The sequence below is a fragment of the Sardina pilchardus genome, chromosome 4 (genome assembly GCF_963854185.1).
Source record: "Sardina pilchardus chromosome 4, fSarPil1.1, whole genome shotgun sequence".
Classification (NCBI taxonomy): Eukaryota; Metazoa; Chordata; class Actinopteri; order Clupeiformes; family Clupeidae; genus Sardina; species Sardina pilchardus.
In genome coordinates this window covers 6,928,143-6,946,561 of record NC_084997.1, presented here as the reverse complement: position 1 = coordinate 6,946,561, position 18,419 = coordinate 6,928,143, and the positions used below count along the sequence as shown (strand labels likewise).

The window sequence follows — 18,419 nt, the reverse complement described above, 5'->3', positions numbered from 1 at the left end:
CCTATTAGAGCGGGTCTGTGTCCAAGACTCTCCCTCTGAGGTCACTGGTCTGTTTTATCGGGCCCAGATGTGAAGGCAGCACGCTGGGGCCGAGCCTCGCATACTCTCTCACACTTTCATACGCCGCCAAGAAACTGCCTGACACGTGCACACACTTGTGCCTCGTTTTGTACCTGCTCAGGCCTCTCATTACCGCACGGCAAGGGAGGCCAGCATCCAGAGATCCCCTCATCATGACTCCATATACAGTACAGTATGTGTGTTTCTGTCCAGCCACAGAAAATCCTCCTGTAGGTTTTACAGAACTCTCTCTCAGATGTTGCTGATCAGCAGTTGAATTATTTAGGCTAAATGTCCTATCTTGCCACCATCTAGTCGTGACACAACCAGAGTTAGAATAGATCATAAGGCAAGATCGGGGGTCTGTTTATATTTGTTGGTGGTCTGTACATTAAAACACAGCTATATCATATTCTATTTGAAGTTCTTGTACGGCCCCATGATGTTTTTATGCATCTCTAAGTTAAGAGTTGGGTCTTGTTTTTGTTAGCGCTTCAGTGTGTGTATGCACATGATGTTGGCCATTTGGTGTTTCTGTGACTGCTCAGGGAGACGTGTGTGTGTGTGTGAGTGTGTGTGAGTGTGTGTGTGTGTGAGTTGGACTCAGATGGACCCTCCCTCGCCCCCTGAGTGGGGCTGTCAGGGTTCTCTGTGTGAGCAGGAACAGTCAGCACTGCATGTCACTGTTTGCTTAATGTACAGCATGTGTGTGTGTGTGTGTGTGTGTGTGTGTGTGTGTGTGTGTGTGTGTGTGTGTGAATCAGGCGTTAGAGACTGGTACCATCTGCGTGTTTGGAGTTTCACTCCCGCAAACACGCCGCACCACACCACACTTCCCACACTGCTCCCGATGAAAGGCACGAATCATTTGAGTTTCAACAAAGCATTCTCTCTCTCTCTGTCTTTCTCTTTCTCTTTCTCTCTCCCTTTCTTTCTCTCTCTCTATATTTCTCTCTCTCTCCCTCTCTCTCTCTCCCTCTCTCTCTCTCTAAGTTTAATTCTGACTCAAAGAAAACAATGGAGCAGAGCAGCTAGGAGATGTGCTCTTTGAGATCTTTACCCAGTGGAGCACTTCAGCGCTGTGCCGGGGCGGCTGGTGTGAGTTGTTATCACATCTGCTGCGCATTGAGATGCTGCTGCTCTCCGTCGCATCAGCCAACAGAGCCCCCGAGAGCACAGCAACAATATCACTTACCACCCACATCCCCCACTCACCTCTCTCGCTCTTTCTCACATTTCCCCCAGCTCGCTTTCTCTTTCGCTTTACCTTCATGGGACTTCATGGGACGGGATAGCTCAAAGAGACCGTGAGGAAACTGTGTCGGAAACGTCCACATAGTTCCTTGAAGGGTCTACGAATCCAAAAGTAGTGATAGAACAGGCCGTGCGGTGAAGACCCTGAGCTTTGACTCAGTAAGATTGTGTCCAGAAGTGTGCTCATTGTTGTGCTAGCACGCTGTTCATTCTCAAGTCAGACAACCTCTGTACTCTCATGTTCACTGCCTCATGATTGCTGTTGGTGTGATCTAACTGGCTGTGTTCTTGTCTGTTTGTTTGTTTTCTTCTCCAGGCGAAGCCGAAGGTGATCGAGCCGCTGGACTATGAGAGCGTGCTGGTCCAGAGGAAGACCCAGATCCTCAGCGATGTCCTCAGGGACATGCTGCAGTTCCCCCTGGAGGACTTCCAGGTGAGAACCATTTGGACATGCCACAGAAAATGCTCCAGTCCAAAGCATGCTTGTGAAATGCTTCTGTCATTCAGAAGGTGATGTGTGGGGTGCCCTCCTGTGTGGGTGTTCTTCAACAACCAGAGAGGGAGAGAGCACAAAGTGACACATTTTTAAAATTCATGGCTGTCACTTAGAGGTAGTTAACATTCCCACATGGCTGTTTGCTTCCAGGCAATGTTTTAACAGGTTTATTTTGAGGCTCGGTGTGAGTCTTCCATTGAGCTGCGCTGCCTCTTGGCCAACCCACTCCTCCGAGTGTGAAGGGTGTCACTGCTGAAGTCACAGATGGCGCTGTCTGACAGCTGTCAAAATAGAGCTAGTAGTTGTTAGTCAACAACACTGTGGGTCAATGGTTCAGTAACGGAGCTACGCATTCCTCACCTCCCTGTCATTCAAAAGTAGCTTCTGATTGACAGGTCACATTGGATCAGAGGTGTGGCACCTGGAGAATATGAATATTCATAGTTTACCATGATACTGTAGCTCTAGTGTCTTTTATAGAGTGACAGCTCTTTCACAACTGATAAAAAAAAGTCACTGTCACTACTTTTGTCTTTTGAGAGCTGGATTTTCCATCTGTTTGGATCCATTCCGGACAAGAGGAAGGGTTGTGGTTGCTGGCCACATTGCTGTATTTATTCCTGAGCAGATCTGTATGTTGTGATAGAGAGGGGGGGGGGGGGGGGTTATCGCGGGCTGCCTGCAACAGGGCTCGGCCACCATCAGACTTTCCATCAATAGCACATGTGAATGGTGAGCTGGAAAGTCTGAAACCCAAGCCTCACCCAGCTCCCAGACCTCAGGAAATGAGGAGCCATTGGAAGAGGGGTTGTGAGAGACACTTCCACAGCCTTGACCCCGACTCTTTTACAATGAGCCGGGAATGGAATCGTTATTAGTTCTGTTTGTCCAGCACTAAGACTTTCCCTTGTTAGAGTGTCCGTAATGTTCTTCACAGCTTGTCACAGGCTCTTTACATTGAAAAAAAATCTATTAAAAGTTAGATTTAGTCCCTGCATGAGTCATACCATTTGCAAAATGGCCTCTGCGTCGCTTTATGAGAATACCATGATGGTGCATCACGACTTGTTTTCTCATCTTCCTCTTTTATGTCCTCTCCATTTGGAATATATGTGATTGTTGGGTTGTCTAATGGTTTACAATCTACGTTAATATGATGAAGTGTAAGGGAGACCAAGGGGCCGCACCCACATGACCGTGTCAGGGGCGATCTCAGGGTTTCTCTCCTGGTTATGTGCAGTGAGAGGAGAGATCCCAGTGTGTTGACTGGCTCTCAATAGGGCTCTGTGGTGTGCTAGGTGAGGGAGTGCTGCGTATGGGAGGGGGGGGCTGAAGTGAGGTGCATCTGTGAAGGTCAGACAGCTGGCCAGGCCATGGATAGGGGCCGCAGCCTTGACCATGCCTCTGTTCTTTCATGGGACTCCACTGCGACGCGCTCGCCCCTGACATTTGAGCGCCGGCCGGGTACAAACCTTTCGTTGTGAGGAGGACAACAGGTGATAACATATGAGAGGGAGCGAGCGAGAGAGAGGGAGAGAGAGAGGCGGCGGGAGTGACAAGACACCATGACTGAGCACAACATCTGTTTGGTCCTAAATAAATCTCAGGCTCCTCAGCGGAGCGATTAGCCTCTTCCGCCCCGCGCTGTACGTGACGCCCTCAGCTGTGACAGACCTGCCATGCTGCTGCTCCGCTCCTGGCTCGGCGGGCAGACGGCGATGACTGAGCGCTGGCTATCTAGGCCAGCCCCTGTGGAACACATTCGCTCAGTGCGCCGGACCGCTGGCTGCTGTGGCCAGCTGCTCTCTAAATCCCGCTCTTGGCAGCCAGCCCCTCGCCTCGGCTCCGAAGACACCAGCAGACACGGCCTCCACTCCCCCACTCCCCTCCTCCTCCATCTCCTCCCCCATCCCCTCACCCCCCCCCCCCACCTTCCCTACGCCCGGGGCTGAAGAAAATAAGGCCTTCCACCCAAGCGTGTTATCAAATTAGATGTCTAAGAACAGAGCCTCAGCTGCTCAAGAAAATGAGTGTTGTGTTTTTTGTTTTTTTTACCTTATCGCCATATGGCTTCTATCACTGACACGCCACGCAAGGGGAGGCAGGCAGGCAGGCAGGCAGGCAGGCAGGGGGAGTGTTGTGTGTTTGATGTCCCAGGGCGCAGCCAGGACCTCCTGTATGCTGGGCCTGTGTGCATGTGGGATGCAGTTCACCAGGACTAGAGCTCGCACAGGCTTCACCCTGAATCACTTCAGACTTTGATCCTTGAGCCAAGACGCCAGAAAGCACTGTCAGAATGCTCGAAAGTGCTCGCCTGCTACGGTTTTGAGGTTGTATACACTAGGAATGATTCTATTAGAATGTAGGTTAGGCAACCTTTGCTCAAGGAAACGCTATTTATGTCATCTGTAAGTCAGGAGTGGCCCTTCATGGTGTGGATGGGCCCTGTCTTGAGTAGCACGGCATTCCAGCGCTGATGAGAGCCTTCCTCGGAGACTCGTTTCCCCCTGTGCTTCCTCTTGCCCACTTCCTGGCTCCCTCTGGCCTGCACGCATGGCACTCCCCGCTGCGCTCCTCTCCGCTCCGCACCTCACCTCGCCTCGCTTCACCTCGCGCAGATTAGCATCTCGCTCGCAGGAAGCCTGAACTGTGGGGAGGAAGGCGAGAGCTCTCAAGGTTCACAAATAGAAACTGCTCATTGTGTTCAGGGGCTGCCTGGACCCAGAGCCTTTGGCACCACACAGGGGCTTCACAGCGTGGATCTCTGGAAGGAGCCCCAGACTTCATTTAAACTTTAAAGGGACAGGAATATTGTGTGTGTGTGTGTGTGTGTGTGTGTGTGTGTGTGTGTGCCCACATGAGTGTTAAAAGAGCAAGTCTTTCCACTGACATCTGTTAAGTCAGTAATACTCAAGTGACTGTATAACTGTTTGAACAAATGGAACAGTGAAGGCGGTTAAAATTATTTTTATTTGAAGATTGGATATTAATATGCTTCTGCTGCAACCAGGAATCTGAATGGAAATCATAGTATCTTAATCCCAGGAGGAAATCGATTGATGCCCCAGAAAATTCAGTGCAACAGATGTCATGGCATGGTTCATGATATCCTTTCTCGAGCAGAAAGGTCAAATGGTGTATTTATGTTCCAGTCGAGCTGAAGCGTTGTCTTAGTTCAGGCTCTCCTCTGGTCTCGTTTGTGTTTGGTTTCATTGGGCTCGGGTTTTAGAGGCGGGCTGGAAAAGCAGAATAAATCTACGCCGGGTCTTTGTGGAAGATTTGAGTTAATTACAATAGCAGGGATATTGGTCTGGCAAGGCCGAGAAGAGAAGTGATTTATTGAGCCTTTGAAATGCTTACCTCAGAGCCGAACAATTGCTATAGGCCTGAAATGTGCTTTTAACTTCTTTAAGAATCCCAAAGGTCATTCTTTCTAAAGTGGGCCATTTTAGATAGTAACCTTTTAAAAGCACGGAGACCAGTTCTCGTTGCCATAGGATGTGAGTCAGGTGGGGCTTTTCAGGCTTTGTTTTGCTGTCAGATTTGCTTCCCTTTCACACATGGACAGACCGCATCTAGTGTTTACGCAAATATACGCTGAGGTTAAAGGGAGACCCTCGCCGCCACAGGCATCTGGACAGCATGGAAGTGGCTTTTGTGTGATGGTGGACCTCGTGCGATCTCTATTTCCAAGGCGGTCTGCTCCAAGAGCCCTATGCCAAAAAGATGCTTGTAACTCGCCTGGACAGGACAGAAAAAGTTTTGTGAATTATTGTGTGATAATTGATGTGGCCCTTCATTAGTGGAAAATTGGAAAAGTTTTACTGGCAGAGAACGTAGGTCAAGAATATAAATCTTGTCTTTTTTTGACCATATCCTGTTAGAGAGAGAGAGAGAGAGAGAAAGAGAGAGAGAGACAGAAGAGAGTGAGAGAGAGAGACAGAGAAAGAGAGAGAGGGCAACACTTACAGCACTGTAAGGGATTGAAGGTGTTTAGAAACAGAGAGTCCAAGTCCCTGGAGAGAGTGCTGTATTTGGTGGAAGGTTGCCAGGTTGAGGGTGTGTTTGCAGGCCCTTGAGTGGAACAATGCGGAGGAGCATCCTGCCTCTGCCGGCTGGCCTGCTCCCCCTCGGGAGGAGCAGCGAGAGCATTTGTGGACTGGAATAATATTTGGAGTAGCGCGGCGAGAAATCATAAGCAGCTAAGCGCATGTTGTCATGTGAAAATGTCAGTTTGTGAAATGATAACGTAAATGTCTAGGGAAAGTTCCTTCAAATTGACCTTTATTTCTGTGCTGTTCCCCACTGCAGTGCCTTTCTGCTGTGCCAAATTATTCTATCGCTATTTTGGAGATCCTTCTCTTAGTCATTTCACCTTATTAAAACATCTTTGTCTTCGTCCAACAGATATCAACTCTACGACGCCAAATAAGGACTGTTTACCCTTCAGTGCCTGATAATGCAGAGAGGGAGGCGCACAGTCTCTTCGTCCAAGAGGTGAGTCCATTCCAACCACTAAACCTTTGCTCTCCAAGGGCAGCATGGGCCCTTGTGCTATTAATCCAAAATTGCCCAACGGCTTTTAACAAAATGTTGGCATGCAGTTCCCCTCATTATTACTTGTTGGTGCTCCATATATATCCCAAAAGGCATGTGAGATACACCAGCGGTTTGTGCTGGACTTCCCCTCCAACTCCTGACCTGGCACTGACATGCATGGCAGTCCTCACCAGATAAGTGGATGGGGAAACATGTTGGACCGCACACTCTGCGCTCCGATGATTTCCTCGTTGTTTATGGAGTCCAGCAGATCCAAGCCAAGCCACGTTCCCATTTCACCTAGCACGTACTTTGTGACACAATGGTGTTTTATTGTCCTGGAGACATCAGCGGAGGAATTATGGCCCATGCATGGAAATTGTCCAGTTGACAAGAAAAGAATGTTTCTACAGGGCCAAAACGTGAACAGTTGATGAGTATATGAGTGGGATGACATTTATATGAGTTGAAGCCAGTTCCTCCCACTCCGATTAGGCTTTGTTGTAGCGTGTTCATAACGTTGAGAATAGCTAGTATGATACGTCCATGCAGTGCAGTGGACGGACGCCACCTATTACCCTGTCACCTGAGTGAGATAAATTGCATGAGAGAGAAGCAGGGCTGGAGTGATCAAGCTGGCTGTAGACTACAGTGTACGTGCGCTCGGTCCAGCGCAGCGTGACATCAGCAGAACAGCTGCACGCGGCGCCCCTCCCAGAGACTGGACAGCTCCCCCAGCTCTCCTCCTGATCAGGTTGCCGCTCAGGAGCGCGAGGACTCCCCTGTCAGTCCGTTTCTCGTAAAAACCCCACACCCCTCTTCTCTCGACACGAATACGCACGATGATGTTCATATCACTGGAATGCCTAACAGTGAGCAGATGTGCGTCCCTGAGCTTGGGGGGTAGACGAATGGGTGTTCTCTTGTTGTTGAGGGCCTGCGCGGTGGGCTGCTCTGGGTTGCTATGCGAGCGCGGGCTCGGTGAGTCTCTATCTCTGCCTGCCACGGAGCGGCAGCTCCTCTGTGAAAGCAGCTTTTGTCTGCTGAGGACTGACTAAGGCTCCCTAAACCAAACACAAGTGGCCTGCCTCTGTCTTCTCATAAGTGCTGTTTGTAGTGCTGCAGAGGGAGCCTCAGTGAACAGCTGTTTCTGAGGCTGACTGTGTTATTGTTTTTAGATTTAGGACTCTGACTTGTCTTTGGACACGCCTCAAGTCATTTTGTGGGTTGTGTGTGTCAGGTTTTCCTATTTTGCTCTCATGATTTTATTAGTTTACAGTATTGAAAACGATGAACTTTTTGTTAGTACTCCACATTGTTTCATAAAGCACTTCTTTGTATGTAGCAGTTGTGATGGGTGGATACATTTAAGCTCTTGGTCCAAAGAAGTTGCTCAAGAAATGAGAGAGTTAAGAGAAGTTTTTCTCTTAACAATCTGTCAATTCTAAATGGTCATTTTTGAATCAATGAGGGTGCTGGTCAGCAAATCTCAGAGCCATTTTCGCTGAGACTCAAATCACGGAGAAAGATTTACAACTTTCCTCAAGCTCCTCCAGAGAAGCATTCCCTTTGATCCGAACTTCGCTTCATGCAGAAGCTCTAATCTGATTGGCCAGGGAGAAGAGGATTCACAGAAAGACTGCTTATGTTAGGAAGCTTTAAATCCCCTAAACCGACATTCTTTAGAATGCCATTTCGGAAGCAAAATGAAGTCTTTGCAGGCGTACATGTTTTCCTTCCTGAATTACCATATATTTCATGTGTGACTGGTCACTAACGACAACCAATTCTGTGTCTTCACAGTGCATCAAGAGCTACAATTCCGACTGGCACGTTGTTAATTACAAGTATGAGGATTACTCAGGAGACTTCCGCCAGTTACCCAAGTAAGCCCTTTGTTCGTGCCTGTGTTAACATTGGCCCTGTGGGTACTAGTGTGTGACCAAGCCTGGTCCTTCAGCTGGGCATGTTAGAGCAGGCTTTATTCAGAATAGGCAGAGGAGAAGCACTTCAATTTGTCACAAAAACCCACCCTGGGTGTTGATCGCTGCTGACTATGTGTGTAATCATTGAAATATGCGGGCTCTTGGAAGGATGTTGCGTGACTTCATAACAGGGAAATGCAAGTTCGCTAGAGATTTGCAATAACAATAGAAAGAGGAGGAAAAACCAAGTGCACTTCGCTAGGCCTGTCGGCACTGCGCTAAAACAATCATTGGTGAAGTTGAAGTTGGGTCAGAGTAGGGATAAAGAAAGTCCTCGCGCTCATCAGCCATTCATCAAGAAGTCAGCAGAAAACTAAATGTAAAGATAGCGATGGTTGAGGGACACGAATGAGGATACAGATGTAACACTTGATTTCAAAAATTGACAGAAGACAGAATTGAGTTATTGGGTATTTGTGCTTGTTCAAACGATAATCCACTTAGTCATATTTTAGAAGGTTCGGTCATTGTCATTGTGAGATTTTGTCGATTTTGCTGTTATGATCATAATTATTTTGCCATCTCGTCATTAAATCATTATGCTCTGTCCATACAGCAAGGTATCCCGGCCAGACAAGCTGGCAGTCCATGTATTTGAAGTGGATGAAGATGTGGACAAAGATGAGGTGAGATGGATTTCCTTTTCCCATCTTCTGGACTTCTGGTAAAGTCATTCCATATGCTGAATTTCAGGTAATCAGCCCCGGCCTAAGTCCTGGCTGTCCCACTGCACTCTCGCCCCTAGTGAAGGGGAAAAAAGGATTCTGGAAGACACGGCTGCTGACTATGGCATAGAACAATGCTTGGTCTCCCACTGACTGGGCCGGCCTAATCCAGCTGCTTCCACCATTAGGAGTTGTGGCAGGCGAAACTCTGTTGTTCCAGAGTCATCACCGGGATGGAGGACTTGTGGAAGCAGTAGAAGCTGTCCGTCTTCTCCGGCTTCGCTGAGACCTTTATTCTTATGCTGTTCTACCTCACCAAAGTAGCCACACTATGCTACAGTATTCACTTCTCTTCCATATGTAAAAAACACCTCACATCTCTTCATAAATAAATCTCTGTAAAAACACAATGTAAGTCAGGTTTACTTACACACGTCATGAATAATGAACCAGGTTAAGGCACCATTGCCAAACCAAAGTACTTTATCTTAGACACATTGTCTCCCAAACCACTTTCCAAAAACAGAGTCAGAAGATACAATTGCAATGATTGACTCTGACAAGGAATTGATCAAGCTTTCCTGTTATAATTTAAGTTGTTAAAGCTCAGGCGCAAGGTTAAAAGCATTTTTCCTTCACAGAATGACTAATTTTCAGCTGAAACGCAAACTGCTGGTCGCTCTGCAAACTGAAAGCTGGCTCGTCCTCAAAGTGTCTTGGCCTTCTCATTTTTAAAGCAAAACTATTCAAATCAGCAGACTGAGTCCAAAGACTCTGCCTTGACTGTCTCATTTCATACTGAGCTTAATTATTTCATTTAGCTTTGGCTGATTACACCACTCCATATAAACCTTTAGTCATTCAGTAAAACTGTTGTTGGACTTGGAGACTGTTTAAGGGAGTGAATTAAAGCCTGGAGCAGGGTCACCTGCAGTAAACTTTGCGCTAGGGAGCGAGGCTGCCCGGAATATTCCGTCTGTGCCTCCACGCTCCCTCTGCTTTAATAGGCTGTTGTTTTCCGAACCTCTCCACCACTTTTCTGAGCCCTTGCAGATGCTCTGTTTCCAGTCGCTCCCTGCGTCGTGGCTTAAGTCAGACTCGCGTTTTCCTGGGGGTCGTGACCTCCACTAAGCATCTGGTGTATGGATGAAGCGGCGTGCAGTAGCCCACTCACTTCCACCAGAGGTCAGAGCCTCCCCTTGGGGCAGGGGTGTCCACGAGGTTGCCTGTTGACAAGTCTATTCAGAATCACCTCTCACCTTTCCCCCCCCACCCCTTCATAGAGGAATGTTCAGCCGTGGCCAAGAAAAGCCAGTCAAAAGACTCCTTGCACACACGCACGTACTGTAGCTAGTGGTCCTGTAGGAGAAGCCCTGTCATCCCTGAAATCCTCATTTAAAATCCTACCGGCTAACGCTAGTTTTTATTTGCCCTAAATGCAGTAGACTGAGCAGAGCACAGTATTGCATCAGCTTGTTCCATCACCTTGAGTCCCTGATGCGCTGCAATCTTGTCTCTGGTCAGACCAAAACGTTGTGGGTATTTTGTGGATTTTGGGGTTGCATAGCAACACGGGAGAGCGGTGGAGCCCACTGAAAGCCAACACTTCAAGTCTTTGGCTCGATCTCCTCCGATGAGTGGAAGCAGGTCCCAAACGCTTCCAGACGTTTCTTCTGAAGTCTCCATGATATGCTGAAAACATCTCATCCTCTGCCAACGCTCTGAAACCTTTGTGACACCACACGAGGGGAAACCATAAAAATGAATCCCGTCACATAATGTCATCCTCGAAAGCCATTCATAACGCTTCATGTAGACTCCCTCTGACAGCAACATAGTGCTGCGGTGCGTCAAGACAAGACCGTTGGAAACAAGAGTTCCAATCAGAGGAGAACTGATAACAAACAGCACTGCTGACACTGACACTCCCCTCCTCCCATTTAACACTGTTATTAAAATCTGGATTAGGATCTCCATGTAGCTGCGTCCTCCCACGAGTAGCCATGTCCAGCTCGTGCATCTCTTATGATCAGAGGTCTGAGGTAGAGTAGCTGTCCTTTGCCACAGCACGTTAGTCTTCACTTTCTGGATCTAAGTCATATAACTGCAGCGGGGGAGCTTGTTATTGGTGTCCCAGCCAAAAGGGATCCTGGTCTGGTTGCAGTGCTCCTGCAAAGCTTATTTATCTAAACGTATGAAAGAGGAGGCCAGGAAGGGTTTTGACAGAGGCACCGATGAGAGCCTGTGCCTGTTTCTGAGGCTTTTATCTGCTGTGTGTGCAGGACACGGCCTCCCTCGGCTCCCAGAAGGGGGGCATCACCAAGCAGGGCTGGCTCTACAAAGGCAACATGAACAGTGCCATCAGTGTCACCATGAGGGTAAGAGAGTGCGCTTTAACTGCTCATAAGGAGATCTGTGTGGGATCATTCTCTGTGTATTGAACTTGTTTAATGTCTGTCTGTCTGTCCTGCAGTCTTTCAAGAGAAGATACTTCCACCTCACTCAGCTGGGCGATGGCTCGTACAACCTGAGCTTCTACAAGGATGAGAAGATCTCCAAGGAGCCCAAGGGGACGATATTCCTGGACTCCTGCATGGGCGTGGTGCAGGTAAGCGGCCCTTTCTACGCGCGAGGCCCCTGTGCATGATCTGACTCCAGAGTGGATCTGGAATGCAGCCTTGGCTCCCCCTCAGTCCAGCCCTGAGGTAATGATGATCTGTGGGCCATTACGGGGTCCCGGGCCCACGTCAGGCTTTTTTACGTCGCAGTAATGCGATCCGCGCTCTTCCGCTCGCCGCTCCTCCAAGGTCGTCTCCCGAGCTGCTGACGGCGAGCGGGGAGGAGAGGGAGGAGAGGGCGGAGGCCCCGCGCTCAGCGCATCAATCAATAACACTCGCTACCGCGCTCCCCAGGGGAAGATCCTTCTCAATATGGAGACGGGAAGATGGAAAGTGCACGGGCCTGCTTCCCCCCTTTTTCATAGACACTCACACATACACACACACACGCACATGCATGCATGCACACACCTCTGATAAATGACAGAGGCCTATTTCTCCTCAGCATGACATTTATGCGGAGCTGACCCACCGGATGTGGGTTCCCCCCTGTGGGATCGCTGAGCGAGCCTCTCCCTGCCTGCCCAGGACACGGCTGGGAGTCGGAGGGGTGGATGTGGTCCATCTGGTGGGTCACTCTGGGCCAGCTGTGGCATCCCAGGCGCACCCCTCCCTCCGTCTCTCTACACCCAGTCACCCCCCACCACCCACCCACCTCCCCAACATGCAGCGCAGCACTGGGGCTGCAGTGAAAATAATCTGCCGGCAGTCACCCCAGCCAAGCCATCTGGGGAAAAGAACCCATTCCCTGCCCTCCGAGTGTACACATGCGAGGGCAAGAGGGAAAATGAGCAAATTGTGTGCGGACGATGACAGGTTGAATACAGCTGCTCTCCCTCCCACCGCCTCTGCCTGATTTATACGCCATATTTGTGACATTGCAGTCAAGGTGAAAATATGTATGAGTGTCCCATTCATAATCAGATCGCTGAGAAATACGTCCTGCTTATTCAACACACTTTAAGAGTTCATCTAAAAACAAGGAGGCCCAAATGTCTCGATGGGAAAACACTTTTATAAGCCGAGTGACCAAAAGTGCTGTTGCAAAAGTACTTAAATGGAATTGATCGCATTTAATCTATTCTGCAGTACCTTGCTACTTGATACCCAGAGCCTGATGTGTGTTTTTTTTCTTAGCATTTGTCCCCATTCTGTCCCAGTGTGTTGTCTGTTTTCCATTCCAGTGCAGTTAAACACTCGCTGAGCCTGAGAGCGCAACTCCAATTAGAAACCACAATAGCTGGCTCTCAGGGGAGCCTGCCGTTGCTTTGGCTTTTGATTATTGGCATATGGAGTGACGCCACAGTCCACACGCTGCTCTCCAGCTGTTGAAACACGCCTCTTCCTATCGCACCAAAGCTCCTTTTTTTCAACCACACCCACTAAACCATACACACACACACACACACACACACACACACACACACACACACACACACACACACACGTACGTATATATAATCAATCACAGTCCGTACACACCATATGACAACCCCATGGCTAGGCACGGTCTTCTTCTGAGCAGGCCTCTCCGTGTGCACACTGGGCTACTATCCTTTTTGTTTTTCAGCTGGGATTGTCCAGAGCTACAGTATTATATTCAGCACCATGCACACTTCCAGGACTCATTCTTTCCATGATGAGGGAAACAGAGAAGAGAGAGGGAGTGAGAGTGAGAGGGAGCATCCAAAACGCCGATCTCCTGCTGTGCAACGTATATAATTGAGTTACCATGGCTTTGTGTGCTAAACAGCGGCCCCAGCCGTATCTCAGCCATTTGCACACTGGTGTCCTAATGGCGCTGGATGGGAGTCTCAGGCCGCCGGAGCCGCACACATGATGTGGTGCAGCTGATTAAGCCGCGCTTATCTGACGACAGCCTCCGTTAGCCAATCCTTTCCATCTGAGGCCCAGGTCAACGGGAAATCGTTTATGTTTTGGGAGTTGTGACAGAGCGCACCGCGTCTGTCACGCAAGCGGGCGCATTCCCGCCAGTAAGAACAATGGGAACCGAGTTTGCACTTGAACGCAGACATTAGTATACACATACAGGAGAAATGAAATAAATGATGTAATGCATATGTAGGAAAATATGGAATAACTATGTATTATGTCGTGGTACAATGCGAAGGAATATTGGTTAGGCCGTGCGCTTAACATGGCTATAGCGGCTGATGCAAGGCATAATGTCGGGGTTGTGGCGGGTTTCGTGCGCGCAGAAACCGCTGCGACTGTGCCAATGTTTGTCTGTGTATTGTGTGTCTTTGTATGGCATGTTCAGCTTACCTGAGGTCTACCTGTCTTCCGGGGTGCGACAAGAGTGTCGGAGGTGAGACCCAGTTAAAGGGACGGGGCGCGCTCCCATAAGGGAAGCGCTCATAGAGACAGGGGTGTTTCTGTAGTTTTGTTTTATTTGTTATTTTGGGGGACTGTAGCCAAGGAGTTATGATTACATAGGAATGTTGTCAAGTAATGTGTTGCGCTCTAGAGTATCTAGCCTAGGAGGATACGTGGTTGCGCTGATTGATTGTTTGCTGTGTTTGGTCCGCGCCAATAGCATAAAAGAGTATTGGGCGCTTCATTCGGGAGATGGGCCTCTGCCGTGAGAGGGCACATTGTCTCGGTCTGTATGGGTACGTAAAGGGCCTAGCTTCAGTGGGCATTGTCCCATGTTTTGTTTTTGTTTGATCAGTGTTTTTCTTTTGTTTGTTTATGTCTAATGTCTAAACCTACCGGTAGCTTAATAATAAAAAAAAGGTTTTCTTCTACTTGGCATCTCTCGACCTGAGTCTCTACATCTGCACGGACACATTATCACATTTGGTGGCAGCGGAAAACAACATCTGTGTCTAAGACCAGGCGGAAATGTCAAAGTAGAGATGGTTCCAAGAGCACAGGAAGAAAGATGACCGGACCGAGGCGAAAGGCGTTGGTGACCAGACGCAAGGCGAGGAGGGGGAAACGCTCAACAATTTGCCCTCCTGCAAGGCGAAGGCCAGCGAGAAAGGCAGGAGAGAGGAGGAGGACTCTCCACGTCGGCGCCAGTGTCCAGAGCCCAAGTCCAGCGCTAGGTATGCCGAGTTGGGATGGAGGGCCAGCGACAAAGAGGGCGGCAGCAGCAGCGGCAGGTCTGATGGCAGCGCCTACTCCAGCAGCAACAGCGGCAGGTCTGATGGCAGCGCCCACTCCAGCAGCAGCAGCGGCAGGGCCAACGGCAGCATCTACTAGCAGCAGCGGTGGAGACAGCGGCTCCAGCGGCAACAGCAGGGGTTCAAGCTGCGGCAGCGGTGACTGCTCCAGCGGCAACAACAGGGGCCCGTCAGTGGCTCAATCGGATGGACACAAACTCATGGGTTACTCTAGGATACCTGTTCCTGCAGCCGTACAGGTTTGGTGCGGTACAGGGCCGGGGTCGAGAATGTGACTGCGGACGACCTGTCTAGGGTCTTCGGGGACGAAGACTCTTGAGGTGGGGGGTTATGTGACAGAGCGCACCGCGTCTGTCACGCAAGCGGGCGCATTCCCGCCAGTAAGAACAATGGGAACCGAGTTTGCACTTGAACGCAGACATTAGTATACACATACAGGAGAAATGAAATAAATGATGTAATGCATATGTAGGAAAATATGGAATAACTATGTATTATGTCGTGGTACAATGCGAAGGAATATTGGTTAGGCCGTGCGCTTAACATGGCTATAGCGGCTGATGCAAGGCATAATGTCGGGGTTGTGGCGGGTTTCGTGCGCGCAGAAACCGCTGCGACTGTGCCAATGTTTGTCTGTGTATTGTGTGTCTTTGTATGGCATGTTCAGCTTACCTGAGGTCTACCTGTCTTCCGGGGTGCGACAAGAGTGTCGGAGGTGAGACCCAGTTAAAGGGACGGGGCGCGCTCCCATAAGGGAAGCGCTCATAGAGACAGGGGTGTTTCTGTAGTTTTGTTTTATTTGTTATTTTGGGGGACTGTAGCCAAGGAGTTATGATTACATAGGAATGTTGTCAAGTAATGTGTTGCGCTCTAGAGTATCTAGCCTAGGAGGATACGTGGTTGCGCTGATTGATTGTTTGCTGTGTTTGGTCCGCGCCAATAGCATAAAAGAGTATTGGGCGCTTCATTCGGGAGATGGGCCTCTGCCGTGAGAGGGCACATTGTCTCGGTCTGTATGGGTACGTAAAGGGCCTAGCTTCAGTGGGCATTGTCCCATGTTTTGTTTTTGTTTGATCAGTGTTTTTCTTTTGTTTGTTTATGTCTAATGTCTAAACCTACCGGTAGCTTAATAATAAAAAAAAGGTTTTCTTCTACTTGGCATCTCTCGACCTGAGTCTCTACATCTGCACGGACACATTATCACAGGAGTGCACCAAGCTATTTTTGTGATTGCCGAGCCCTGATAACCCAATTAATGGCTTTTATCAGCAGAGTTTGCCAGAGCTCCCTGGTGGAGGATGTGGAGGCCACAGGGTTGTTGTGGCTAGCATGCTCACGGTGGCGTCCCCACGCCGAGTGCACTGTGTTTATCCGACTCCCACTCAAGCCAAACTTAGCAAAGCATTTGTTAAAAGCGTCCTGTTCCCTGTTGTGGGGAGTTGGTTTATACAGACGGAGAGCTGGCCTCCCTCACAGGGGGCCTGTATGTCCTGCCACGTGGGCTGCAGGGAGCCACCGGGGAGTCGTGGAGACCAGCGTCTGACCTCACTGGACCTTGGCCTCGCCAAGCCGCGCGCTGGCAGAACGCTGGGATGCTGCTACAGCAGACAGAGCGGTTGGCTTGAGAGCTCCACCTGGGACAGCGTGCTTTGAAAGTGGGTCATGCATATTGCTGTCAAATAACACAAAATCACTGCTATTGTCAGTAATTGATTGTAATAAGTCGACCTGTGCCCCATGGACACCCTCCCACACTCCTCTGCTACCTGGACTCCAGTGGCCGGGGTCTCTTTACGGGCGCTTTGCTGGAGTCTTGGCAGAGCGCTGCTCCTTTGTCTGGCGTATGGAAGCAGTTTCCCTCCCTCGCCCCCCTGCACTGCCCCCTCCCTATCTGACCAACAACAGTAAATATGTGTCTGTCTGTGCGAGCCCTCAAATCCTCTTAAACGCAACAAGAAGCCCATTTGATGCCTGACTAAGTGCAGGAATTCGGAGCATCAACAGACGCCTCTATGATCCTGCGTGAGGTGCATACCTCGGGCACGGCTCCGCCAGTGTTTTCTTACCCCCCACCGCACACACACAGAGACGGACACACATGGACACACACACACACTCTCTCACACACCCACACATGCACACACACACACACACACACATACACACACACACACACACACTGTGCTGTGGCAATTCTCAGCACATCTGAGGTGGAAGCAGATGAAAAGTGCACTGTCTCCAGACGTAGGGAGGTGGGGAGCGATGCAGGCAGGGCTCTGTTTTCCCAGCGCCAGCAGCAGCCTGGCTGGCATGAACAGAATCATAAACGAGTGCCGCCGCTGCCTTCTGGTGACTTGGCCATTTCTCGCTGTTAACTTTGGATGATGGGTCGGAACATTTTGTTTGGGCCTGCTTTATTCACAGCTAGACATTTGTGTGTGATCGCTTACAAAAGCACCTCTGTAAATATGCAGATGAATTCAGCCGACACGGAAAGCCTCGAGGCAGACTTGCTTGGTTTATGAAAGGCAAAACCGCCCCGTTTTTATAGATCATTCTTCGCCTGCTGATTCTGAAATCTTTTGTCTCCATCTTCTAGAACAACAAAGTGCGGCGCTTTGCGTTCGAGCTGAAGATGCAGGATAAGAGCACGTACCTGCTGGCCGCAGACAGCGAGGGGGAGATGGACGACTGGATCGGCACGCTCAACAAGATCCTGCACTCCAGCTTTGAGCTCGCCATGCAGGAGAAGAGGAATGGAGACCTACATGATGGTGTGTGTGTGTGTGTGTGTGTGTCTGTCTCTGTGTGTGTGACATGTGTATTGGCATGGTGAATCATGTCTCATGAAAGTGTTGACCAAAGAAAGTTCACTTGACACAATACATTTCCATGACGTGGCTCTTGATGATATCAGATTGGGTTGTTAAAACCATCAGCTTTGAATTGAGTCATTGTGGTCATGAGGAATAAGAGTAATAAGAGACATCTGAATCACTGCCAAAAGCCTGACTACAGAACTTCTCTTAGTTTGCTTAGCCGCTCATACACACCAGATATGCCCTCCCAGGTGCCTCACCTACTGACCACACATGGCAGGGGCCCAGTTAATAGGAGGACGTTTAGTCAGGATGTCGGGACAAAGAGTGCAATGTCTGGAGATTACGGTTATTATACCCCTAATATGGCCGACACTGGGCCTTAATCTGCTGTGTACACAGAGAGGAGCATTGCACTCATGTGCTATTGGGGCCTTATGTGCTCAGCTAGACTGAGTGACGACCTGCCCCCTCGCCTCCCCCCACCGCCACCGCCACCGCCACCGGCCGCCTCCGTCCAGACGAGCCCGTGCGTGGACGTCTAGTCGTGTCTCTGCGCTCTGTACTGAGGCGGGGAGCGGTCGCTGGGCCCACCCTGCGCTCCCCCGTCCTGCGGAGCATGTGTTTGCTGGTGCACGGGACCACCCAGGCTCTGAGGGGGCTCCTCTTCCCAGGGCAGCGCTCCTATCTGGGGGAGCCCTCCTGTTCCCAGAACCAGCCCGGCTTGGGGGTCTGTGTGTGTGTGTGTGTGTGTGTGTGTGGGGAGAGAGCACATGCCTCTTCCCCACGCCGGCAACCACACTTGAGCGGCTTTTCGTAATCACACATAGCAGA

The 18,419-nt window shown here is 49.8% G+C and overlaps 1 protein-coding gene across 4 annotated transcripts in view; it reads left to right on the top strand.

Moving 5' to 3' along the window:
- zmp:0000001200 (dedicator of cytokinesis protein 9) overlaps positions 1-18,419 on the top strand; it is an 87,963-nt gene that overhangs the window by 42,439 nt on the left and 27,105 nt on the right. For all 4 annotated transcript variants that reach the window (XM_062533892.1, XM_062533890.1, XM_062533894.1 and 1 more), the window contains exons 2-8: positions 1,631-1,747; positions 6,218-6,307; positions 8,153-8,235; positions 8,891-8,960; positions 11,282-11,377; positions 11,473-11,607; positions 17,366-17,540. In XM_062533892.1, coding sequence (XP_062389876.1) covers positions 1,631-1,747; positions 6,218-6,307; positions 8,153-8,235; positions 8,891-8,960; positions 11,282-11,377; positions 11,473-11,607; positions 17,366-17,540 — 766 coding nt within the window. The remainder of the gene's footprint in view (positions 1-1,630; positions 1,748-6,217; positions 6,308-8,152; positions 8,236-8,890; positions 8,961-11,281; positions 11,378-11,472; positions 11,608-17,365; positions 17,541-18,419) is intronic.